The following is a 26,175-nucleotide window of genomic DNA, read 5'->3' on the forward strand; positions in this document are numbered from 1 at the left end:
ATAATAACTATAAATGGAGTATAACCTTTAAAAATTATGAATCACTATATTGTACACCTATAACATAATATTGTACAGCAACTATACTTCAATAAAAAATGAATAAAATTTAAAAATCGGGACATCTCAAATCAAGGTCCTGAAGAAAGTATAATGTAAGCTTCGCCTCTCCCCGCCCCCCCCCCACATCTCTTATTTCTAAAAGGACTCAATTCCTTGAAATCTAAGTAGTGAGACAGTCATTTTTACTTTGATATGTACATTCTCTGACACTTTTTCTCATGCATTTACTTTTCTGGTTTTGGTAAACATTACACAGGCCTGAAATCTTAAGAGCACTTCCTGTAACAGGGAAAGAAGCAAATTCTGCCTGAGGCTCTAATTGACAATCAGAGAAGGAAACATACCTATTTTCTGCAAAGTGGGATTCATAACAGCCTTCCCTACACAGTAGGAAAACAATCATACAAACAAATATATAAAAACAGCAGGGAAAGGTGCCGAGTGAAACTTGATTACATAATGCCCCTAGAAGCCTGGTCTGAGGTGTATTTAGTATTTTGATAAAAGTCCCACAATATTTCAAGAGGAAAAATGAGATTGTAAGTAACCCCTAGGGTGCACAGCAAATCTAGAACACAGACCAGGAGAGTGGGACAGAGTTCCTTACTTTGTCTTCCAGTAAAATATCTGCACCATCCCAGACCAACAAATATTTATGATCTCCAGGAGGAGATTTCTAGCAGGAAATCTTTCTAATCCTCATTATCAGAAATTCCAAACTCCTTCCTGCTGTAAAATATAAGCCTGCTTTTAAACAGCTTATCATAATCCCTTTATTCCTTCATGCCTTCTTATAGCCCCTACACCTCTGCTGTCCAAGACCCTTTCTGCCTATTCTAATTTCTATTCAAATTCTAATTTCTAGTTTTCTCAGCTCTGGTGCTTAGAGTCTGCATTGTGCAAGTAATATTACCCACCACGGTTAGAAGTGTCATTCTTGCCTCTTTAATTTTTTATAGTGTGAAATTCTCCAGGTCAGGAACTGTATTAGTTCTATATCCTTCACAATGCTTTGAGTACAGTATATGGTCACTGAGTGCTTTTTCATGGTCTGGTTTCTCTTTATTTTAGCTAAGTATATTTATTCATTTATTCCCTAATTAAACACTTGTTGAGAATCTACTGGGAGCTGGAGAAGTGGTGATGAAATCCCTAGTGACTGTCCACATTTTGTGGCTGATTCCCAGTTTCCCCACTAACACCTTCTGTGGCTGGAGGCATCTTGAGGTCCTCGGTTACTTGTCCTAAGGTAGGACATTATCATCAAGGCTTGAAACAGAACAAGAGAAAAACTCCTCATGTTCTTTGGACCTTAACCACATGGTTCCACATGGGTCTGTTTATTATTCTAGGCTACATACATAGGGATAGGGTCAAGTAGGGTAGAAAAATAAAAAGAGAAAATCATTATGTTTGTGCAGGAAGACTGACCTACAAGGATGTTCATTTCAGTGTTATTCAAATCAGAACAAAATTTAGACGTAGCCTAATTAGATAAATTGTAGAAGAATATCCACCGATGTGAGGAAATGTAGAAAGTGTTGAAAATGCAAGTTACAGAACAGTAAGTATTTATAGTAGGTCATTATTTTTACCTTTAAAAATCTAATGGAAAAATCTAGAAGGATAAACTTAGAAGTATTAACTGTGAGTATACCCAAGTGATGGGATTACATATGATTTTCTTCTCTGAGCATATAAGCACTTTCCAAATTTTCTAAAATGATCTCTGAGTATATAAGCACTTTCCAAATTTTCTAAAATCACTTTTCTAAAATGATTTCTTCTCTGAGCATATAAGCACTTTCCAAATTTTCTAAAATAAGTCAAAAAAGAAATTTTTTTTTTTTTTAATTTAAGGAAAAAGGAGATCAGGAGGAGAATTCTCCCAGAACAGAAGAGACACTTCTGACAAAATTCACCCTTTTACCACAATGCTCAGGGCCTCACTGATGAAGCCCGCTCTAAAGGATGATCTTCTACTGGCCTTATAAAGGAAAAGAACAGCGCACACATGTTTTGATCTATTTTTCCAAATTTCGTCTCTTCAAATACATGTATGGTAGATGAATAAACAGATGTCACTTTTTCCCTCTCACAAAGCACTACTTTGTTAAGCAAGTCACATACTGCTTATATAAGTTAAACCAAATTCTAAAAAACAAACAAATCCAGAAGTAAGGCCCTTTCCCAATCAACTACATTAAAAAATTCTAAGTAATATTTCAACGGTGTTTAGAGCGGAAGAAACTTATTTGGATGGATGGAAGGTGGACTCAAAGGTAAAGAAGAAATATACGGAGAGCACCCCCGTGTCTCCAAATAAGGGCTGCCAGGAGCACCTGGATTTACTGGGGTGAGAGGCAGAGATGAAGGATAGCCTTACCTTGGTCTGGAACGTGCAGAACATGTGCGTTAAGAACGGATGCTCCCAGGCCAAGGAGAGAACTCTCTTCTCTACCATTGTACACTCCACATCGTCGTCCATCAAAACCACATCTTTCTTTAAGGCTTTTATTGCGAAAAATTGATTGGTTTTCTTGAACTCTGCTAGGAAGACCTAGAGGGAAGGGGAAGACACTTTTAGAATTTGGATTCACGCTCATTAAAGAGTCCTGAGAGAGATGTATTGGGTGAGAAAAGACTACTTCTCCAATCCTCCTCCACCCCCTTTCTGGAGACAAATAGAGCTTCACAGGTGTGGGATGATACGGAACGGTTTCATCCTCTACCTTTCAACGGGTTTCACAAAACTACGGTGCAATTGGATGGGTTATTCTCAGCCCCTGAAAAATTCTATTTTAAAAAGTGTGCCCTGTCTACCCAGGGACCTGAGTAAGTTTATAAAAAAAATTCAGAGGCAAATATGTATTGAAGGAAGCAGCAGCAAGTAGTGGAAGGAGGACCTGATTGTTCTTGAAGTATCACTGAAAATGAGCATAAAATAAGCTTTACCCACTTTTTCAAGGCAAAAAAAGAATATGTGAGGAATTGAGCTTTCCTGATATGCTTAAAGAATGCAGAGCATTTCCTCTGATGGCAAAGACACTAATATTATCTTCAAGACCTACTATGTGTCAGACATTCTGCTATGTGCTTTACGTGTGCTATCTAATTTTAGTATCTATTTAATTCTTACTTCAGAACACTCTGCAACACAGATAGATAGTAATAATTTTAAAAAAACTAGGCTCAAAGGGTAACTTTCTCAGATTCATGGAGCTACTCAGTGGGAAATCTGACTCCAAAGTTTACTTTTTCCACTTAATTTCATGAATCTTATAAGAAAGGACACCAGATGGCATGTAATGGGGAGTTTCACCAACTTTCACTTTTGCAAATGATGCAGCCACAGACAATTGACAGGAGTGAGGACATGGCATTTGGAGACAGAAAACTCCAGCTCAGGCCTCATTTCACAGATACTTACTAGCTGTGGGAATGTGGGCAAACAAATTAACCTCCCTGGGCTGCTTCAGTTCCCGAATGTGTAAAAGCGGTAGCTATTAACACACTGCTGACTTACAGAACTGTTGTGAAAATCAAATACCAGGTGGGAAAGCGATCTGTGAACTGTAAAATGCTTTCTAAATGACAGTTCCTGGAATCTAAAAAACAAAACAAATGGATGTATACAACAAAACAGAAAGTGACTCACAGATATAGAGAACAAACTAGTGGTTACCAGTGGGGAGAGGGGAAGGAGAAGGGGTAAGACAGGGGTATAGGATTAAGAGATACAAACTACTACGCATAAAATAAGTAAGCAACGGGGATATATTGTATAGCACAGGGAAATACAGCCATTCTTTTGTAATAACTTTAAATCGAGTATAATATATAAAACTATTGAATCATTATGTTATACATCTGACACTAATATTGTAAATCAACTATACTTTAAAAAAAACAACAACACTTGCCATTTGCTTCTTTTAGGGACTTTTAGGGAATGTTGACGTCAATGATGTTACACCAATAGTGAAAATGCACGTGTCTATGTTTAAAATAATACAGTGCAGACACATAACTTTGGGGTAGCTGGCTTGATAGAGGGGGTAGAGCTTAGATGAGAATTCAGGCAAATGAACGATGTACATACATATCCCCAGAAAACATGCAATTTGTTCTCCTGGGCCTAAAATCGATGGAGACCCAGAATATAGAGGCTACCATTTTGGTGAGGAACCATACCTCCTATATGGAGTGAAAAGAAAGAAGAAAACCAAGTTTCAGGGTATTCTTAGTGTTGGAAGAAAAGGAGACATGGCTGCCCCGTTTTGCTCTGGTGCTTCACCCCCCTTCACCTTGGGCCCCACAGTGCAGCCCCCTCAGAGTGCAGGGATCCGGGGGCCTGACGGTGAGGAGCTTACTGCTTTGGACACAGCGCAGAGGGTACCTGAAGCTCCCAGCTGTCCCTTGGGTTATTTACTAAGGCATATAGGTTTAACTTAATGTCTTCTTAACCTTGTTGCAAAGTAAAACCCACACGGGAACAAAGAAACACTTTTCTTTAACAATTAAAAGTCCTCTTTTGGTAACTGCTTCTTTCAATAAAACATCCCCAAACCAGCCATAAACTAAGAAGCTGAAAAAAAAACAGCCATTTCCATCTCTATAATGTGCTTTCAATTTTTGGAAACAGGTTATAACTGCACATTAATTGATGCTAAATTTTAATGAAGACTGGCTGTAAAATTGCCCATTACACTCAGATTAACACCAGACGAGCCTGCTATGGTTCATGTTACTGTGGAAACAAAATAAACGAATTAATGGATATCAGCTACAGTTTGTAGGGCAGAGTGGATTTTGCTGAAGGCAATGCCTTGGTATTATATAGAAACCCCAACTGCAGCACAATGTCATTCAGCTATGGCAATACCCAGTTACGTTATTATTATTATTATTTCTTTTTTTCTTTGCGGTACGCGGGCCTCTCACTGCTGTGGCCTCTCCCGCTGCGGAGCACAGGCTCCGGACGCGCAGGCTCAGCGGCCACGGCTCACGGTCCCAGCAGCTCCGCCGGCATGTGGGATCTTCCCGGACCGGGGCACGAACCCGTGTTCCCTGCATCGGCAGGCGGACTCTCAACCACTGTGCCACCAGGGAGGCCCTAGTTACGTTATTATTAAATAAACTGGGTAAGTTCTGCAGCCAAAGTCTAGTGAGCAGGTGCTGAGCACAGTGCTGGTCTTGGTTGCACATATTCATGGAACAGTAGTCTTTGGCTAAAACTTTCCTAGACGTTGCATCCAATATAAATATAAAACAACGGAGAGTTCCACTAATACATGTGATATCCTTAATATCCAAAATAACCTAAAAGCCTATATTCCATGACATCCCTCTTTACAATCACCGGCTTGAAAATCTCCTCTTGTCACTGACAGCTGATTATAATTTCTTCCATTATGTCTCCTTCCTTCTCTCCTTGCCCTCTGTGACCGATGAATGGCCCATAGCCTGAGTGAATGGCAGGAAGAATTTAGAGGAGGGACTTCCTCCGTGGAACTTTTCCTAAGACGCTCAAGCTAGGGCTGTGTTCTGGGCTGAATTGTGTCCCTTCCAAATAATCGATACGTTGGAGTCCTAAACCCCAGCAGCTCAGACTGTGATCATATTTGGAGACAGGGTGCTTACAGAGGTAATTATGTTAAAATGAGGTCATTAGGGTGGGTCCTGATCCAATATGACTGGCGTCCTTATAAGCAGAGGGGATTAGGACACAGACATGCACACAGGAATGGCCCGTGAGGACAAAGGCAGGAGACAGCGTCGACACCCAGGAGAGACAGCCCTGTCCACGAGTTGATCTTGGACTTCCAGCCTCTAGAACTAGAAAAAATAAATTTCTGTTGCTGAAGTCTCCCCATCTGTGGTTATTTTGTTACAGGAGCCCTAGCAAACTAAAACAAGGCTCAGGACATTTGGTAGAGAAGAAATCATACAGAAGGTAAGACCACACTCCAGCTTTGAGAAAGGAACAAGACAACAACAAAAAAGCCACCAATGAAACAAAAATATCTGTGAAACAGGAACTGGCTGAGGCACCTTCTCATTTCTTTGGTGTCCAAAGATATCAAACACACAAGCTTGTGGGACGAACACCCTTCCAAGTGAAATGGCTTGAATCGTTGTTCCCGGGAAGCAGAGGCTGCTATTCCCCAGAGCTCCCCGGGCCCCTAGTTATTCAGATGTCTCTGCCCTCTAACATATATCACATCACATGACAGTTCCTGACCAGGAATGCGCTCTCTGCACACCCAGGCGTGGTTCAGTTCCACTGGCCAGATGTGCTCTTCAATTTCTGGAAGTTGGGCCACAGAATTCTACGTACAATATCATACCTTGCCAAAACTTCCTTTCCCCAACATTTTGTGCAAGGTAAAATCCTCGATTTTTAATTTCATATGTAGAGATGGTCTTTCTACGTTAAGTTCAGGTTCTGGACGATGGCCTACTTTCTCCATCTCATCCAAGGGAGACTCCCAGGAGATCCCCTGAGGCTCTGAAAATGGCAAATCAGTGGTTAAAAGGAAATAAGGGACAGCGGAAGGTCGTTCTAGCTACTTTGAGAACACGCTTTCTTTTCCACATCCCATTCTGAAGCTCCATTCACAGCGATGCAGAAAGGGGTTCCTGCAGGGCAAAAGCAGCACCTCCTGCCTGGGAGCCTGGCACCTAGGGGGTGGACAGTGTCTCTTTATGCAACAGACTGGGAAACATATCAAGTTAAGAAACATTCCAATCAGCAAAAGACCGTCTATGCAACAGGAATGAGTACTTCTGATAATGCCGAATCACGGACAAATAGGGATTTTAACCAAATTGGAGGAAAAACGACCCTCCGTTGCTTGCGTGGCTCACAGGCACAAGTGGCATCAATTTCTGCGACCACATGGAGACGAAGAAATGGACAGCAGATCGTTAAAGATCTGAAATGCATCATTCGCCACAGTCTTCGAGTCAAGACGCTACCTACCTTGATCATGTCTGAGACACACGGTCTACTCCTCTGCCCGGAGACCCTTCCCAAATCTAATCCAAACCCTTCTTTAAAAAATTTTCAGGACAATTTATTCCTCACCCCCCGCCAGAGAAGGTGTTGAAAAACTTTTCTGGAGCCTTCCTCCGACCCCCTTATAACATTTCTTTTCTTAAAGTGGAAATACACTTGACATATCACATTGTGCTAATTTAAGGTGCATAACATGTTGATTGACACATTTATCTACTGGGATATCACTAGATAGTTAGCACCTGTATCACGTCACATAATTATCATGTCTTTTCTTGTGGTTGGAATAATGACATTTATTTTCCGATCTCTAGGTTTATCTTTCATATTCTAAGTCCAAGGAAAATAAGTATTTTATGATGTATGCTGAAACTATTCAGAATCACATGGTCATATCCTCTCATGAAGGACCTTCAAACAGGAGGCTGGATAAACTTCCATAACAATCAGAAATGTTAAGGACGTTAAGCTATTCTTCCCCTTTCTAATTTTTTTTGAGTTTATTTTATATAGCAGGTTCTTATTAGTTATCTATTTCATACATATTAGTGTATAGATGTCAATCTCAATCTCCCAATGCATTCTACCATGCCCCAGCTTTCCCCCCTTGGTGTCCATAATCCCCTTTCTAATCTTAAACTTTCCAGAAAGGTCTCAAAGGTGCAGAATAAGAGGGTCTGTGGTATTCCTACCATAGAGCTCTATGGAGGATTTATTTCTGTCAAACTGTTTAACCACAGCAGGGAGTAATGTTCTAAAATTCTAAGGAAAAGTTTGCAATTGTTTCCTCCAGAGATGCCACATTTTCTTCTCCCACCTCAACCTCTCACCACCACCACCTGCTTATGAAGGTTTTCTAGTGGGTTATATTTTGGTTTCACAGTACTTCTAAGAAGTAGGAGACTCTTTGTTGGTGGCTAGGTCTGTAATCTCTAACTAGAAAAGAATCATTTATCAGGCCAGGTACGTGGAGAATTTAAATCCAGAGGACTCAGGTTAATCAAGATGAATTACTGATGATGCTACAGTGGATCAGGATAGCTACCTTTTTTCCCTGGTGCTGGTCCATACGGCAGCTTTGCTTCACCTTTTATGGAGCATGGGAGACCAATTTCAACTGGACCTTCTCTGAAGATGTGTTCAGAGTCTCTTAAGCAGCGAGCCTGGGTTACAAACAAAGAGTCAGACTACCCACCTACCCACCCACCATTAACGGGACAGTGCAGCCTGCTGGCCATGGGCATGAAAGCCATTTCAGATCCCTAAATGTGTAGGATAACCGAATCTCTCCCTCCCCTCGGCACTCTCTTAGGGATCCCATATCTTGTGGATGCCTATCCTATTTTACGTACCAGCAGAACGTATTCGCTTCCTGCATACTTTTCTGGGGGCTAACTGGTTTATCGCATGCTAGCCCCATCATTCGGTCACAAATAAGAATCAAAGGCCAACGGAAGGAAAAATAGCTTACGTGGGCAATGCCAAGTCTTAAAAAGGGTTTGTCCTTGGATGTGAGGATTCGGCATGCTAGTAAGTAGCCAGGCAAAAGTTGCCTTGGACTCAGTGTTTTGAAGGCATTCTCGGGATGATTCTAGCAAAAAAATTTTTTTTTTCCCCCAGGCTATTATATAGTTGTCACATATAGGTATAAAGCTGGCAATGAATCCGCAATAATGCTGATGAATTTATTTGTTTCTGCCCCTGCTCATTCCATGAAGAATTTAAGATCTTATAAAGATCCACACGGGGATGTGGACATGAAGATGAAAGTCAGTGTCAAGGCAAGTACTCGGAAGTAGAGTCCACGCTGCCCTGTAGACTTGCTACAGATCACAGAGCGAAGGGGTTGGAATAGTCCTAGTTGAGCTGAAATTGTGGGAACTCGTCCCCTAAAAGCCGTTCCTACCTGTTGAGTGCTCTCGATCATTGCCAGTGCTTCAGCCATTAGCTTCTGGTTTATGCCACAAAGGTTGGCGACCTTTCTCTGGCATCTGTGATGCACGTTCATGCCGCATGCTGAAAGGAAGAAAGCGACACCTTGTGCAAGGGCAACAGAATCGACTTCCGCGGACTTTGCACGCGATCTGTTTTAGGTGCACGTATGTCCAAGGAATCACTGGCAGATCCCCGGCGCCATCTTCCCAGCAGCGGGAGACACCGAAGGCAAACAGACTAGGGCAGTGCTTTTACGATGCCGCCGCACATTCACCTCTGATTCCCTGAGACCTTCACGCACACACCACACGCTCCTCAGCGTGCTGCTGGGAAGTGACTCCCGCTCGAGGCAGAACCAGAGCCTGTGGATGGGGAGGCAGGCTGCTCCCAGAATGCATGTCCACTGTGCCATCGCTGAGAGGGAAAAACTGAGATTGGCTCTTATTCCAGGGATGATCCCAGCAAATAAGTTGGTGGTAATGTGGAATGCTGGGTGGAAGGTCATTCACGGCCACTTAGACTGGAGTCCAAGCATCCCCTGTCCCACGTGGGCTGCGAGAGGCTTCTCCACCCTCTAGGCTGAAGCCTAGGGTACAGCCCCAGTCGAAATGGAAACTGAGACGGTGGGGTGGTCCGTGCATATGCTAGAGGCGGGGGTGAAAGGAAGGAAAGTGTCCGGAGACCGTGTTCTCACCACATGGGAGAGTTGGGCTACGTGAACTAAATGATCTGTATAGGCTTCTAGCTCTGGGACCTACGATGCTGGAGGAGCATCCTGATCCATTAGTCCTAAAAGCAGCACGACTGTGCTGTGACTGTGCGAGCCGTCTTGTGCTGGGGGTCGGGCACCTGTGTGTCTGTGTAAAGACAATATCGCTTCATGTCATTTGTCTTAGAAAATGCAAATTCTGCTTGTGAAACATCACCGTTATGCCAAAAAAGAAGCTAACAAAGATTTCCCAACACCAGCAGATAGAACTCTGATCTCACGTCCTGCTAGGTTCTATAAAGGTGTATCAACAGGGACTGTTACAGTGGAATTAGGCAGGAGAAGCTATAAAATCACGCCGTTTTAATCTTCTTACCTTATGACTTACTTGCCCATTTGTGTGCAAAAACTTAGCACAGTGATTGGCTTCCAACAGGTGTTCACGAAAGACAACTTATCTTTCATCTTTATTATTTACTACCATAAAATATTCTTGAAATATTTAGGTGAAATTTTAGCCATCTTCACCTTTAGTTTTCACTTAAACAGTTCATAACAAGACCAAATAAAACAGCATTTTCTAGTAGGTAAGCATAAACGTATTACTCATCCCAGTATAAAGTCATAAAAATCCACCTGAAGTGGAACGTTTAATAGAGTAAGGTGCTGCTCCACGATGGCTTCTGCCCTCTGAATTCTGCCCTGTTAGCTTGACTCCTCCTGGGCTCCCGGATGCAGGTTTTACGCTGGGCGGCCCCATTTCCTACTTACTTACTGCAAGGTAGAGGGAGGCACATAGCAAGCATCGAGCACCTTGCTCTTTAAAACTAGCAGATCTAAGCTCCTCTCTGATGCGCCGTCAAGAGAGGCCCCGTGCCCACTAGGATCACAACGTCCTAAGTCTGTTACTAACCTAGTAGGTGATAACTGGACCTCGGTGAGTGCAAACAGCCCCTCCGGATGACTAATTTCATGGCAATTTCAGTGGCGAAAGGAGACAGGGTCAGGAGGAGCGGGGGCCCTACTTAGGAAGGAGGCTTACAGGAGAGTAAGAAGGAGAGAGAGTGAGGAAGAGGCGGGGAGAGACCCAGAGGAAAAGAGTGAGAGGCGGAGATGCAGATGAGTGCATTGGGGGTGGGGGCAGACAGCGCCCAGCCTCTCCGGGTTCCAGTAGGAACAGAGAGTGACTTGGGGAAGGAGAGGGGGAAAGAGAGGGGGGAGGAGAGGGGAGGGGAAGGGGATGAGAGAACAGAGGGAGTAGGGTTAAGGAAGCACAGGAGGACAGGGAATGAGGAAAGAGAATGGGATGAAGAAGGAATGTTGGAAAAGGACAGAGCCCAGCAGGGCGTGGGAGCCGTGAAACAATGCCAAGGAATCCTCCTGGAAGTTCTGAGCTCAGAGGCACAATCTTGCTGTTGGCACCAGCTCAGCCTCTGCAGGGGGGGCGCCTGGGCTCTGAGAACATCACAGGAACAGGGGTGCCAGCAGACGGGGATTTGATTATTCCTGTCCGTTTGTCCCAGCAGAACACTCCAACATTACCTGTTGCCTACGACTCTTAAAGACACTCTATACAATGCCCAGCCCACCCACCCACGGACTCTTAAACAGGTGTAGAGAGGAAGGTGCGTGGTGGTACTCTGGGTGATGGAGGGATTGTTCAGGTGAATTTTGACTACCTGTGGGTTTGCCTTCGGTAATGATTTGGAGATCTAACCCCTCCCGCCTCCATTAAGGTGTCACTCCAGGCTCCACCAGACACGTGGATGCAACTGGGATGAGGACAAGGAGGCAGCTAAGGGTGATCTTTCTCCTTAGGTCAGCGCCCTTTATCACTTAAAAGATACAACACGCATTAGCCAGTGGCATAAGTTAAAATGGGGCTGCCCAGAAAAAATAAAGTGGCTTCTGTGTTTAATCAGTATCCTATGACAAACCATAATGGAAAAGAATATATAGTAAAAAAGAATGTATATATATATGTATATAATATATATATATATATACACATACATAGTGTATATATATGTGTATAACTGAATCACTTTGCTGCACAGCAATAATTAACAGCACTGTAAATCAACTATACTTCATTAAAAATTTTTTTTAATAAAATAAAATACAAAGGTCCCTGCTGAGCGAAGCACCTCTGTTTTGAATGTTATCTGGGCTCTGTACTCCCCTCAGCTGCACTCCAACGGCAGAAATACTTTGTTAGTTCTTGTTGGAATTTTTCCTCCCTACCCCCTAATCCTGGCATAACAGCATCTCAGTTTCTAAAGGTTATTGCCTTCGCAGCCTGGACTTTCAGAGAGAGAAAGCTCTTGTGCTTTTTCTCAGGGTCCGGCTGACTAACTCCATGGTGGAGGGCAGCAGGCTTGGGCTCTGCTCTCAGGCCATCAGAATCAGAGCTGGGCCTCCTCCTGTGCGCGTGGAGTTCACAGCAGCACGCTCTGGGGACAGGCTCGCCAGCTTAAGTCAGGCAGTTTTCTGCACAGGACTATCCAGCAGCGAAACAGACGTGCCAGGCTCGCTCCCTGATGGAGCCACAGACAGAATCGTACTGCTGGTGCTAAGGAGAGCAGCAGGGGCAGGGCTGGGGCTGCAGAGGTCAGGAAGGGGGCAGGTCCGGGGGAGGGAGCCAGTCAGAAGAGAATCAGGCAGGTACCACAGAAGGCATCGGGCCAGGGGCTGTGACATTTGACCTGGATGAGTGGGCACTTCTCCGGGAAACAAGGCATGCGGTGGGGACAGGTGGAAAGAAAAGAACAGCAGTGCCTTGCTATCGGGGAACTTCTCATTCAGGATCACGGGGCTCTTCCGGGCTCGACGGAGAAGCCAGTCACCTCCATCCTCCCCCCCGCTCCCTGGTTCTCTCCATCAAAGCTGCAAATCCAGCCGCTGGGGGTTGCAGGGGGGCCACACTCATCAGACTCACCATCACACTTGAGGCCTTGCCTCGCCAGGCCCCAGAGCAGGGTTCCACAGTGCTCACAGAAGGTGGGGCTCTTGTAATTGTAGACCTTAAATCTGTGCGGCATGTCGATTTTGAACCTCTCCTTGTGGAACTGAAAGGGAAAAAGAATGCGTGATGGTTGGCGTGTGTCCACTTCCCCACTTTCCACGTCTTAGCAGATACTTTAGCACAGTGAACAGAATAACAAAACCACTGCAGTGATGTTTATGAGAACCCATAATTTTTACTTGTCAAGCTGTAGAGTCGTGTCCAAAGAGGACAAGGAGCTGTTAGCTCTTCTAGGTCAAGGGCAAGGGGGCAAGATACACATATCAAGTAAGCTGTAGATGGCTGAGGTCTGCGGCCTTCCCACAGATGGGCTAAGATTTCAGGAAGAGGAGACCAGGGTTATTTATTTAAATGGGAACTAAGTAAACGTACTTCCCTTCCTGTTTTAATATAGATATTTCCTTTTCTCTTTCAACCTAGCACTAGTGCTTTAACCTTTGGAAGATGTTATATAAGGCCTCCTCTAGAGACATCGGTTTATTAGTGAGGGAGCCCAAGGTGGGAAGCCTTTTCACACTTCTTATACGTGAACTGAAGAGACAAGAGGTAGATAACAGTTCTGCCAGGTGCTGTGATAGACACGTCACGTGTGTTATCATTTACATGTGTGATATCTCATACAACCCCCTCAACATACCTTTTTTGAAGCAGCCTGTTAGTATCCTGATTTGATAGGTGGGGAGATTCAGCACAGATAGGGCCAGACACTTGTCTAGGACACACAGCCAACAACTGAACTGGGATATCTATGAGCCTGACAGTCCGAATCTGAGCCCATCCCCTCTTTCACCATTACTCTTTGCTCTCTCAAAATAAATGGGATGGTTTAAGGGATGGAGAGAAGGGAGATGACAGAGGGATGCTGATAGTAGATATAGTGAAGATTATTTTTTTAAGTGTTCTAGAGTTTAAATTCTCCCCTTTAATCAAACTTATTATAGTAACAACAACAAAAAATCAGGCACTTTGATTCCTGGCAAAAATACCAATATTCTTGTGCAGTATAAAAAGTTTTATTTACTTGAGACTTAAAATCTCTACAGAAGTTTTTATTTTTATTTTTTTGTAGTACGCAGGCCTCTCACTGTTGTGGCCTCTCCCATTGCGGAGCACAGGCTCCGGACGCACAGGCTCAGCGGCCATGGCTCACGGGCCCAGCTGCTCTGCGGCACGTGGGATCTTCCCAGACCGGGGCACGAACCCGCGTCCCCTGCATCGGCAGGCGGACTCTCAACCACTGTGCCATCAGGGAAGCCCAGCTACAGAAGTTCTTAATTAAACAATTTCTTTGAGAACGTGTACAGTAAAGTGGCCTTATTTGTTAAAGGAATACATGTTCTCATGGTGGCTTTTGGTCAGCTTTTAGTCTTCAGAATGGCTGAAAGGCTGCCCAGCACTTACTCGAGATATTTTCAACCAAGAAAAAATGGCTTTCAGAACTCCTATTTCGTAGAAACTTTTCCACATAAATATGAACAAGTGATGTCAAGGTCCAGGCTAGGCTGCTACTTCAAATCCTGAACCCAAGTCCAAACGGTTCAAGATGTGTCTGGGAAAGACTACAGATCTGTACTTTCCCACATGACAGTCACTCACCCACATGGGCCAAGGGAACACTTACCAGGTGTTGAAAAGATGTGCTGTAAGTGTAAAATACGTACTGGATTACGACAACTTTGTATGAAAAAAAAAACCAATGTAAACTATCTCAATTTTGTATATTGATTCTATCCTGAAATGATAACATTGGAGCAGATTGGGTTACATAAAGTATATCGTTAAGAGGAATTCCACCTGTTGCTTTTTCCGGTCTTTAATGTGGCTACTTGAAAAGTTTAAAATTTTACCTGTGGCTCTCATTCTAGTCCTACTGGATGTCAGCCACTGAAGTTAACAGTCATGCTTACAATTCGCGATTTTTCCAGGAAAGCTGAAGGCATCAGGTAAAGGGAGTGGGAGGGCGGGATGAAAAGAGGCATTGTGATTTCAACGAACAAAAGCCTTAGTCTGGGAGACCGAGATCCGAATTCTAGTCACTCACGGCTCTGCCAGGTGGAAGTGGTTGACCTTGGACAAACTCCTTCAACCTCTTTGAGCCTCAGCAGAGTCACGCATAACAGGAGATTATCCCCTTCTGGCTCGAAAGTTTAAAAGAAATTCGACTCTGGAAAAACCCAACCGATCTGCGGTCTGTTTGCCTGCCCCTTTGCTGGAGAAAATCACACACCCGGGAGATGGCTGCCCTCAAAGTCAAACGGGCTTGCAACTGTGCTTGGCAACCCTGCCGCTATTTTCTCGAATCCCCTTGCCTTGCCATCTCTGAGATAATTAGTTTACAGCTCTTCTGTCCTCCTCAGAGACACCTGTTGCCCTCTTTCTTCCCCTAGTCCTCAGACTTCATCGAAGACCTAAGCCATCTAAGGGAAGCTCCCTCACCTGTCCTTCCCCAAATCTACAAACCTACCTTCATCTACGACCATCTCTCCGACTCCTTCCTGTCCGTCAGAGTTTCCTGTCCATGTGGCTTTGGACCTCTTCCCTTCTTGCCAAGACTGACTGCTTTGGCTGCATCTCTCTCTCTCTGCAGCCCCATCTGCCTTCCTCTCCCACAGAGTAAAGTCTAACTTGCCCCCAGAGGATCCATCTCAAAGTTCATTCTGAAAGAAATATTTGCCTCTCAATATAAGAATTACATATCTGTTACCGTCCCTTGTAAATGCTCACATCTGCATTTTATAACCATTGCCTCTACTCTTTTAACTGTCACTTCTAGCTGTAGATGCCACAGGAGTCGTTCTCACATAATAGATCAGAACCATGCTGTCTGGCCACCTGCCTGTGATGTTTTTCTGGAAAAGGTAGAATCGTTAAAGTTCTTCTCATGCTCTCTCATTCATCCCCTAGTTTTGGATCTCAGTAAGCATCACCGCTGGAGAGGAAACGGTTTTAGGGTGTGCAAGGAAAAATGTAAGCATTCAAATTCAGGCATTAGAAACAAGAATAGTGGGCTGTAAAATGTAGTGTCAGGATAAGATCATCGTATTTCAGACAGAGAGGAATCTAGATCCGTACCATGGTTTCTCGGCTGTTGATAGCTGATCCCGTGCACTTCGCTATAACTTTATCGATACACTTCTTGTGAATTGCTGCATTACATTCTGAAAAGAAATGACTACAGCTTGAGATTTTCAGAAGTTAAGGGACAACTAAACGAAAAGAATGACGATAATAAACAGAAATCCTTCTGACTTACGTCGACACTGGTAGCCCTGTTTGTTCAGACCCCTGCAATAAAGCACATGTTTGAATATTTATATGGACCTTTGAGTCAACAGTAGTAGCAAAAACATTTAAAAGATGAACAAGATCTCATAGCTTTCTGCTATCACAGAGCATTTTCTGATCTGCAGCACTAGTCTATTATCAGCCAAGAGTGTTAACATGTGCTTCTATTTTAACCAGCTTTGTGAAAAGTCTGATAATTAGATAAATGAGGAGTTATTGATTTCCCTCCCATTTGCATATTTTCCAAACAAACATGTAGAGATAAAAATGCCTGACCAAAAATGGATAAAGGGGGGACTTTCCTGGTGGTCCAGTGGTAAAGAATCCCCCTTCCCATACAGGGGGTGCGAGTTAGATCCCTGGTTGGGGAACTAAGATCCCACATGCTGCAGGGCAACTAAGCCCGCACGCCACAACTTAGAGAAGAGAAAACCCGCATGCCACAGCTAAAGAGAAGCCCGCACACTGATGCAACTAGAGAAGTCCGTGTGCCACAACGAAAGACCCCGCGTGCCCAACTAAGACCAATGCAGCCAAAAAAAGAAAAATTATTTTAAATAAATAAATATATTTTTTAAATGGATCATGGGCTCGTGGTAACAAATTTCCACGTCTACACTTAAAAATTCAATGTCTCACTAAGCTCAGTACAGATAAGCAAAGATATCTACATTTATAACATTTTATTTTATAATATTTTATTTCTTCTTTCTGAGTATCTGAGAATATTTGCAACTAATGAATTCTCAAGCTTAAGACCGATGCCTGAGTAACATTCACTATTAGAAAGGAAGGACGTTCAAGTCATTAGATGAAGACAGTTGATGGAAATCCATCAAAAGTCTACTTGACCTCTGGATACCCTGGTTAAACGGGGGTTAAGGAGAAAACACCCCAGAAGAGGCGAGGAGGCTGAGGCCAGAGATAGGAGTCGTTTCAAGTCTCCACTCCACCATAGCCTTTGCTGTGTGTTTACTGAGGGTTGAACCAATCTCTGTGTTCGAGGGCTCTTAAGACACCCAAGAGCCTTGTAAACATTGAAATACATTATCTCCAATGGGCAAGTGTTGCCTTCTGCAGACATCTGTAGCAGCGCAGTTGGGCTGCTGAGCTGCCGGCAGTTTTGACTGTAAAACTGTGCTTACGATAAAGATCTCTCCTTCTTCTTTCCCTTCCCACTCATCCCCATAAGCCTCCCATTTAATTGGAAACTGAAGTCCTTGGAACCTTTCCTAAGGAGACGGGTTTGCTTGCTCTACAGGAGTTATATTATGAAAATGTTCTGCAGAGTCACACCCTTTGAGCCTTCTCAATCCAGGTAAGGCCACTGGAAAATCTCAGGTGGTACCCATTCCAGCACACTTCCCCAAGGTAGGGCATGCCAGACCTGGTGGATCAAGAAGATGCGACAGAACGCATAACATGAAGCTTGGAGTGAAGTGCTGAGTTACCATACCAGACAAACTCATGGCAGACAGAGCAAAACGTGGGTTGTGGGAAAAAGGTGGCCGTGAACTCATGGCACTTGACGTGGTGGACTTTGGCCTGTTTGATGGCTCCTCGGCGCTGATGCAGAGCAAAGAAGCCTTCGTTCTCGAATTCACTCATGTCCTTTGTGTCTGCAGGAAGAGGACAGGGCACAGAGTGACATTCTGCCATAAGGCTGTCAGAGCTTGGGGCAGCGGGGGTGGGGAAGATGGGGAAGGGACAGAGACCGATGAGGAATGAGACAAGCATCGAGACCAGCAAACCCCAAGTAGTTTTTTTTAATTTTTGAATTTTATATTATTTTTTAAATAGCACATTCTTATTAGTTATCTATTTTATACATATTAGTGTATATATGTCAATCCCAATCTCCCAATTCAACCCCCCCCGACTTTCCCCACTTGTGTCCATACGTTTGTTCTCTACATCTGTGTCTCTATTTCTGCTTTGCAGATAGGTTCATCTGTACCATTTTTCTAGATTCCACATATATGTTAATGTACGATAATTGTTTTTCTCTTTCTGACTTACTTCACTCTGTATGACACTCTCTAGGTCCATCGATGTCTCTACAAATGACCCAATTTCATTCCTTTTTATAGCTGAGTAATATTCCACTGTATATATGTGCCACATCTTCTTTATCCATTCATCTGTTGATGGGCATTTAGGTTGCTTCCATGACCTGGCTATTGTAAATAGTGCTACAATAAACACTGGGGTGCATGTATTTTTTTGAATTATGGTTTCCTCAGAGTATATGCCCAGTAGTGGGATTGCTGGGTCATATGGTAATTCTAATTTTAGTTTTTTAAGGAACCTCCATAGTGTTCTCCATAGTGGCTGTATCAATTTACATTCCCACCATAGCGCAAGAGGGTTCCCTTTTCTCCACACCCTCTCCAGCGTTTGTTGTTTGTAGATTTTCTTTTTTTAAATTTTTTTGCTGATGTTTTCTTCTTTTTTTTTAAACATCTTTATTGGAGTATAATTGCTTTACAATCAGGTGTTAGTTTCTGCTTTATAACAAAGTGAATCAGCTATACATATACATATATCCCCATCTCTCTCCCCTCTTACGTCTCCCTCCCTCCACCCTCCCTATCCCACCCCTCTAGGTGGTCACAAAGCATCGGGCTGATCTCCCTGTGCTATGCGGCCGCTTCCCACTAGCTATCTATTTTACATTTGGTAGTGTATATACGTCCATGCCACTCTCTCACTTTGTCCCAGCTTACCGTTCCCCCTCCATGTCCTCAAGTCCATTCTCTAGTAGGTCTGCGTCTTTATTCGTCATCCTTGTGTAGGGGCCAAACTAATCTTCTCTGTAACGTTCCAATTTTAGTATATGTGCTGCTGACGCGAGCACTGTTGTTTGTAGATTGATGGCCATTCTAAGTGGTGTGAGGTGATACCTCATTATAGTTTTGATTTCCATTTCCTAATAGTCAGTGATGTTGAGCAGCTTTTCATGTGCCTCTTGGCCATCTGTATGTCTTCTTTGGAGAGATGCCTATTTAGGTCTTCTGCCCATTTTGGGATTGGGCTGTTTGTTGTTTTAATATTGAGCTGCATGAGCTGTTTATATATTTTGGAGATTAATCCTGTGTCCTTTGATTTGTTTGCAAATATTTTCTCCCATTTTTGAGGGTTGTCTTTTTGTTTTGTTTATAGTTTCCTTTGCTATGCAAAAACTTTTAAGTTTCATTAGGTCCCATTTGTTTATTTTTGTTTTTTATTTCCATTACTCTAGGAGGTGGATCAAGAAAGATCTTACTTTGATTTATGTCAAAGAGCGTTCTTCGTATGTTTTCCTCTAAGAGTTTTATAGTGTCTGGTCTTACATTTAGGTCTTTAATCCATTTTGAGTTTATTTTTGTGTATGGTGTCAGGGAGTGTTCTAATTTCATTCTTTTACATGTAGCTATCCAGTTTTCCCAGCACCACTTACTGAGGAGATGGTCTTTCCTCCATTGTATATCCTTGCCTCCTTTGTCATAGATTACTTGACCATAGGTGTGTGGGTTTACCTCTGGGCTTTCCATCCTGTTCCATTGATCTATTTCTGTTTTTGTGCTAGTACCATACTGTCTTGATTACTGTAGCTTTGTAGTACAGTCTGAAGTCAGGGAGCCTGATTCCTCCAGCTCCATTTTTTTCCCTCAGGACTGCTTTGGCTATTCAGGGTCTTTTGTGTCTCCATACAAATTTTAAGATTTTTTTTCTAGTTCTGTAAAAAAATGCCACTGGTAATTTGACAGGGATTGCATTGAATTTGTAGATTGCTCTGGGTAGTATAGTCATTTTCACAATATTGACTCTTCCAATCCAAGAACATGGTATATCTCTCCAACTGTGTCATCTTTGATTTCTTTCATCAGTGTCTTATAGTTTTCTGAGTACAAGTCTTTTACCTCCTTAGGTAGGTTTCTTCCTAAGTATTTTATTCTTTTTGTTGCTGTGGTGAATGGGATTGTTTCTTTAATTTCTCTTTCTGATCTTTCGTTGTTAGTGTATAGGAATGCAAAAGATTTCTGTGCATTAATTTTGTATCCTGCGACTTTACCAAATTCACTGATTAGCTCTAGTAGTTTTCTGGTGGCATCTTTAGGGTTCCCTATGCATAGTATGTCATCTGCAAACAGTGACAGTTTTACTTCTTCTTTTCCAATTTGTAATACTTTTATTTCTTTTTCTTGTGATTGCTTTGCCTAGGATGTCCAAAACTAGGTTGAATAACAGTGGCGAGAGTGGACATCCCTGTCTTGTTCCTGATCTTAGAGGAAATACTTTCAGTTCTTCACCATCGAGAATGATGTTGGCTGTGGGTTTGTCATATACGGCCTTTATTATGTTGAGGTAGGTTCCTCTCTATGCCCACTTTCTGGAGAGTTTTTATCATAAATGGGCGTTGAATTTTGTCAAAAGCTTTTTCTGCATCTATTCAGATGATCATGTGGTTTTTATTCTTCAGTTTGTTAATATGGTATATCACTGATGAATTTGCATATATTGAAGAATCCTTACATCCCTGGGATAAATCCCACTTGATCATGGTGTATGATCCTTCTAATGTGTTGTTGGATTCTGTTTGCTAGTATTTTGTTGAGGATTTTTGCATCTAAATTCATCAGTGATATGGGTCTGTAATTTTCTGTTTTTGTAGTATCTCTGTCCTGGTTTTGGTATCAGGGTGATGGTGGCCTCATAGAATGAGTTTGGGAGTGTTCCTTCCTCTGCCATTTTTTGGAAGAGTTTGAGAAGGAGGGATGTTAGCTCTTCTCTAAATCGTTGACAGAATTCACCTGTGAAGCCATCTGGTCCTGGACTTTTGTTTGTTGGAAGATTTTTAATCAGTTTCAATTTCATTACTTGTGTTGGTCTGTTCATATTTTCTATTTCTTCCTGGTTCAGTCTTGGAAGGTTATAGCTACGAATTTGTCCATTTTTTTCAGGTCGTCCATTATATTGGCATAGAGTTGCTTGTAGTAGTCTTTTATGATGTTTTGTATTTCTGCGGTGTCTGTTGTAACTTCTCCTTTTTCATTTCTAATTTTATTGATTTGAGTCCTCTCCCTCTTTTTCTTGATGAGTCTGGCTAATGGTTTATCAATTTTATCTTCTCAGAGAATCAGTTTTCAGTTTTATTGATCTTTTCTATTGTTTTCGTTGTTTGTATTTATTTCTGCTCTGATCTTTATGATTTCCTTCCTTCTACTATCTTTGGGTTTTGTTCTTCTTTCTCTAGTTCCTTTAGGTGTACGGTTAGATTGAGATTTTTCTTGTTTCTTGAGGTAGGCTTGTATAGCTATAAACTTCCCTCTTAGAACTGCTTTTGCTGCATCCCATTGGTTTTGGATTGTCATGTTTTCATTGTCATTTGTCTGTAGGTGTTTTTTTTTTCTTAAAGTGGTACATGGGCCTCTCACTGTCGTGGCCTCTCCTGTTGCGGAGCGCAGGCTCCAGACGCTCAGGCTCAGAGGCAATGGCTCACGGGCCTAGCCGCACCGCGGCATGTGGGAGCTTCCTGGACCGGGGCATGAACCCGTGTCCCCTGCGCATCAGCAGGCAGACTCTCAACCACTGCGCCACCAGGGAAGCCCTCTATGTATTTTTTGATTTCCTCTTTGATGTCTTCAGGGATCTCTTGGGTATTTAGTAACGTATTGTGTAGCCTCCATGTGTTTGTGTTTTTTACATTTTTTCCCCTGTAATTAATTTCTAATCTCATAGCAATGTGGTCAGAATAGATGGTTGATATGATTTCAATTTTCTTAAATTTACTGAGGCTTGATTTGTGACACAGGATGTGATCTAGCCTGGAGATTGTTGTGTATGCACTTGAGAAGAAAGTGTAATCTGCTGTTTTTGGATGGAATGTCCTATAAATATCAATTAAATATATCTGGTCTATTGTGTCGTTTAAAGCTTCTGTTTCCTTGTTAATTTTCTGTTTGGATGATCTGTCCGTTGGTGTAAGTGAGGTCTTAAAGTCCCCCACTATTATTGTGTTACTGTCGATTTCCTCTTTTACATCAGTTAGCAGTTGCCTTATGTATTGAGGAGCTCCTGTGTTGGGTGCATATATATTTATAATTGTTATATCTTCTTCTTGGATTGATCCCTTGATCATTATTTAGTGTCCTTCCTCGTCTCTTGTAACATTATTTTAAAGTCTATTTTATCTGATATGAGTATTGCTACTCCAGCTTTTTTTTGATTTCCATTTGCATGGAATATCTTTTTCCATCCCCTCACTTTCAGTCTGTATGTGTCTGTAGGTCTGAAGTGGGTCTCTTGTAGACAGCATATATACGGGTTTGTTTTTGTATCCATTCAGCCAGTGTATGTCTTTTGGTTGGAGCATTTAATCCACGAACGTTTAAGGTTATTATCGATATGTATGTTCCTATGACCATTTTCTTAATTGTTTTGGGTTTGTTTTTGTAGGTCCTTTTCTTCTCTTGTGTTTCCCACTTAGAGAAGTTCCTTTAGCATTTGTTGTAGAGCTGGTTTGGTGGTGCTGAATTATCTTAGCTTTTGCTTGTCTGTAAAGCTTTGATTTCTCCATCAAGTCTGAATGAGATCCTTGCCGGGTAGAGTAATCTTGGTTGTACGTTCTTCCCTTTCATCACTTGAAGTATATCCTGCCACTCCCTTCTGGCTTGTAGAGTTTCTGCTGAGAAATCAGCTGTTAACCTTATGGGAGTTCCCTTGTATGTTATTTGTCATTTTACCCTTGCTGCTTTTAATAATTTTTGTCTTTAATTTTTGCCAGTTTGAATACTATGTGTCTCAGTGTGTTTCTCCTTGGATTTGTCCTGTACGGGACTCTCTGTGCTTTCTGGACTTGGGTGGCTATTTCCTTTCCCATGTTAGGGAAGTTTTCGACTATAATCTCTTCAAATATTTTCTGGGGTCCTTTCTGTCTTCTCCTTCTGGGACCCCTATAATGCAAATGCTGTTCCGTTTAATGTTGTCCCAGAGGTCTCTTAGGCTGTATTCATTTCTGTTCATTTTTTCTTTATTGTTTTCCATGGCAGTGAATTCTCCCATTCTGTCTTCCAGGTCTCTTACCTGTTCTTATACCTCAGTTATTCTGCTATTGATTCCTGCTAGTTTATTTTTCATTTCAGTTATTGTATTGTTCATCTGTTTGTTTGTTCTTTAATTCTTCTAGGTGTTTGTTCCTTAATTTTTCTAGGTCTTTGTTAAACATCTCTTGCATCTTCTCGATCTTTGCCTCCATTCTTCTTCCAAGGTCCTGGATTATCTTCACTATGATTATTCTGAATTCTTTTTCTGGAAGGTTGGCTACCTCCACTTCATTTAGTTGTTTTTCTGGGGTTTTATCTAGTTCCTTCATCTGGTACATAGTCCTTTGCCTTTACATTTTGTCTATCTTTCTGTGAATGTGGTTTTTGTTCCACAGGCTGCAGAACTGTAGTTCTTCTTACTTCTGCTGTCTGCTCTTCTCCTAAGTACTTCTTAAGGTTGGTACAATACGAAGCATCTTACCTTAATTCCATAACAGGATTATCAGAGGGTGTATTGTTGTAGGATTGGAACAATGAGGCTGGATTCCTGGCTTGACCCTTCACTCCTCTTTCATGACACTGAGCTATATCCTCTTTCAATTTTTAAAACAAAAGTCAGAACATTCAAGGTATTTAGCAGCCTCTCCTATTCACTGTCAATGATGATTCAGCCAGAAAAGGCAGGAAGCGGCAAATACTTTACCTGTAATTCTAGAGAATAATGTGGTTACTGACAGTAAGTTGGAAAAGACATTTTTTTTTAAGGTCCCAGGATGCTTTATATCTGGTTGTTTATGGACAAGAAAAAGTAGGAGGGAGCTGGCCAGACTTCTGAAGACAAAAGAACTTTGGCAAGTTGTTTATGCTCTGGTTCCCGAGGCCCACGGTAATCAGAGGCACCAGCCATAGATTACACAGGTCAATGTGGAAAGGGCCAGAGATGAACAGATCACTGCAATTAAAAGAAAAATGTAATCCTGGATGTTACCTAGTCACCTACATCAAATCATCACATTCACATTTCTTCAGTTCGTCCTGGGCTCTGGATATTGGTGAAGGTACTTTGGGTAGTAACTGTCCATAGTGCCCAATACCCAAATGACATCTTCCCAAAAGGCTGGCAGAATTCCGAGAATACCAGTGAGACTATCAGCCCTGGCTGAAGCCCAGGCCCAAAGAAAACACACAACAGCAAGGCAGTCGTGGTTTAACAGCATGATGGAAACTCTAGCATGTGAGAGAGTGTGACATGGTAAACAAGAAAGAAATAACCAAAATAATCATCATCACTAAAACAAGGGTAATGAGTTTAATGATTATAGTTCCCACAACCACGATTTTAAGTAGCTTGAAGATTCTTGGATGACTTATTCTATTTATTTTTTCCAAATACAAAAAATGGAGGTTTAGTGAGAATAAGGGGCTCATGTTTCACAAATGAAAAGAGTTCACAATATTTAAACTAAATTATTTCCACCCTGGCTAAGCCATGGCAGAGACTGGACAACACACTTGAGGCAAATGTTCCTGCCAAAGTACTTTAGTTTCCCCACCCCTTAGAGTGGCCAGGCTAGACACACACTGGGTGGAGTGAGGTGGGGCATGGAGGTAGAGACCACTCCCCCCAGGATCCAGCCTAGTCTCAGGACTCATTTTAGGACAAAAGTCTTCTCCACAGGGCTCCACAGATCTGTTTTATGGAAACTCCAAACTTCCAGATAAAAAGACTTCCTAATAAAGAGCTCCTTAGATAGGGCTGAATATTTTGCCTAATACTTCATTAGGCAATTTAAGTCTTTTTATTTGGAACTGGGTCAGAAATAAACTAGGCTTGGTGAATAAGGGATTAAATTTAGGGTCACTAAGGCAATTGCCTTCTTCCTCAAGTTCTGGTTTAAGTGTAGAGATCAATTTACAACTTGGGACTGGCATAGTAGGCCATTTGTCAGTAAGATTTGCCTCATTTTTATTTTGGTCCAGATGTAATGAAATGAAATAAAGCATAAAATTACTTTTAAATTCAGGGATGGAAGTGAATTATTCTGGGAACCCTATCTGTATTACTGTAAAAAATTATATATATAATTATGTAAAAATTATATATAGTCTAATACATAAACTATTATATAATAGTACAGACTACATATAACTATATATTTATAAATATAAAATAGCCTGTGTATTAGAATATAACACTGTATATTTAAAAAATGCCAGAGAATATTAAAAAGGAATTCATTCCCTCGCTCCTTCCTGTGATTTCCTTTATCTTCTGGTCATTTCAATCATGACAAGAAAGTAAATGTATAAAAGCTCAGAATTTAAAAAATTCTCCTTGTATTTACTGTTTATTTCTGAAGTAATTTGGTCTTCTGTTTGTTTATTGGCTTGAATAAGTGCATTGGTTTTTGTATGTTTGGTAATTTCTTTTATAGTAATGGCGCCCAATCTATTTATTTAGTTTAATCTGTCACTTGTTTGTAGTCAGTTAAATCACAAATATTTCCTGGCCAGCTAGGAGCAAATTGTTATGCTGAATGTTCTAAAGAAGTATAAGATATCACCCTAATTCTGAATGGCTAACAGCCCAGTCAGGAAGACATGACACTCACACAAAGAACAGACTTGGAGATAAGTACACACCCATATTTTTTAGGAGGTAGGAAAAGGAATTACAAAAGAGGCCATGAAGAGGTAGCTGAAAAATTAAGAGGAAAACTTGAATAATATAACATCAAGCAATCCAAGAAAGAATGGGTTTCTCAGCATTGACTGAAACAGAGATGTCAAAGGAACTGAAGGTTAAGACACATGCATTTGTTTCGAGGATTTGTTCTCTTGGAGAAAGCCAATTAGCAGATTGGTTGAAATATAAGCCAGACTCTTAGGGTTTAAGAATTGACAGAGCAGTGAAGAAACAGGGACTGATACATTGAACTACTTTCTCAAGTAATGTGTCAGGGAAGGAAAGGAAAGAAAAACTCATGGAGGTTAAAATGTTTAAAAAATTTTTCTTTTCAGGTTGGAGAAGATGGCTTAATTATGTATGTCTTGGCAATGAGGTAGAAACCAAAGAAAGACAGAAAAGTTGAAGGTGCCAGAGTGGAAGCGT

The 26,175-nt window shown here is 41.9% G+C and overlaps 1 protein-coding gene and 1 non-coding gene across 10 annotated transcripts in view; both read right to left on the reverse strand.

The window, feature by feature from the left end:
- The window catches only part of PRKCQ (protein kinase C theta), a 147,325-nt gene that overhangs the window by 63,315 nt on the left and 57,835 nt on the right, over positions 1-26,175 (reverse strand). For 8 of the 9 annotated variants that reach the window (XM_067030215.1, XM_067030218.1, XM_067030212.1 and 5 more), the window contains 8 exons: positions 17,495-17,657; positions 16,007-16,038; positions 15,826-15,911; positions 12,667-12,796; positions 8,991-9,100; positions 8,130-8,247; positions 6,414-6,574; positions 2,450-2,623 (listed from right to left, as the gene is read on the reverse strand). In XM_067030215.1, coding sequence (XP_066886316.1) covers positions 2,450-2,623; positions 6,414-6,574; positions 8,130-8,247; positions 8,991-9,100; positions 12,667-12,796; positions 15,826-15,911; positions 16,007-16,038; positions 17,495-17,657 — 974 coding nt within the window. The remainder of the gene's footprint in view (positions 1-2,449; positions 2,624-6,413; positions 6,575-8,129; positions 8,248-8,990; positions 9,101-12,666; positions 12,797-15,825; positions 15,912-16,006; positions 16,039-17,494; positions 17,658-26,175) is intronic. The other variant, XM_067030219.1, reaches the window with a different exon arrangement.
- On the reverse strand, positions 18,788-18,895 carry LOC131753902 (U6 spliceosomal RNA). Its single transcript, XR_009334966.1, has one exon. It is a non-coding gene; the product is annotated as a U6 spliceosomal RNA (small nuclear RNA).

Source organism: Kogia breviceps, chromosome 3 (genome assembly GCF_026419965.1).
Source record: "Kogia breviceps isolate mKogBre1 chromosome 3, mKogBre1 haplotype 1, whole genome shotgun sequence".
Classification (NCBI taxonomy): domain Eukaryota; kingdom Metazoa; phylum Chordata; class Mammalia; order Artiodactyla; family Physeteridae; genus Kogia; species Kogia breviceps.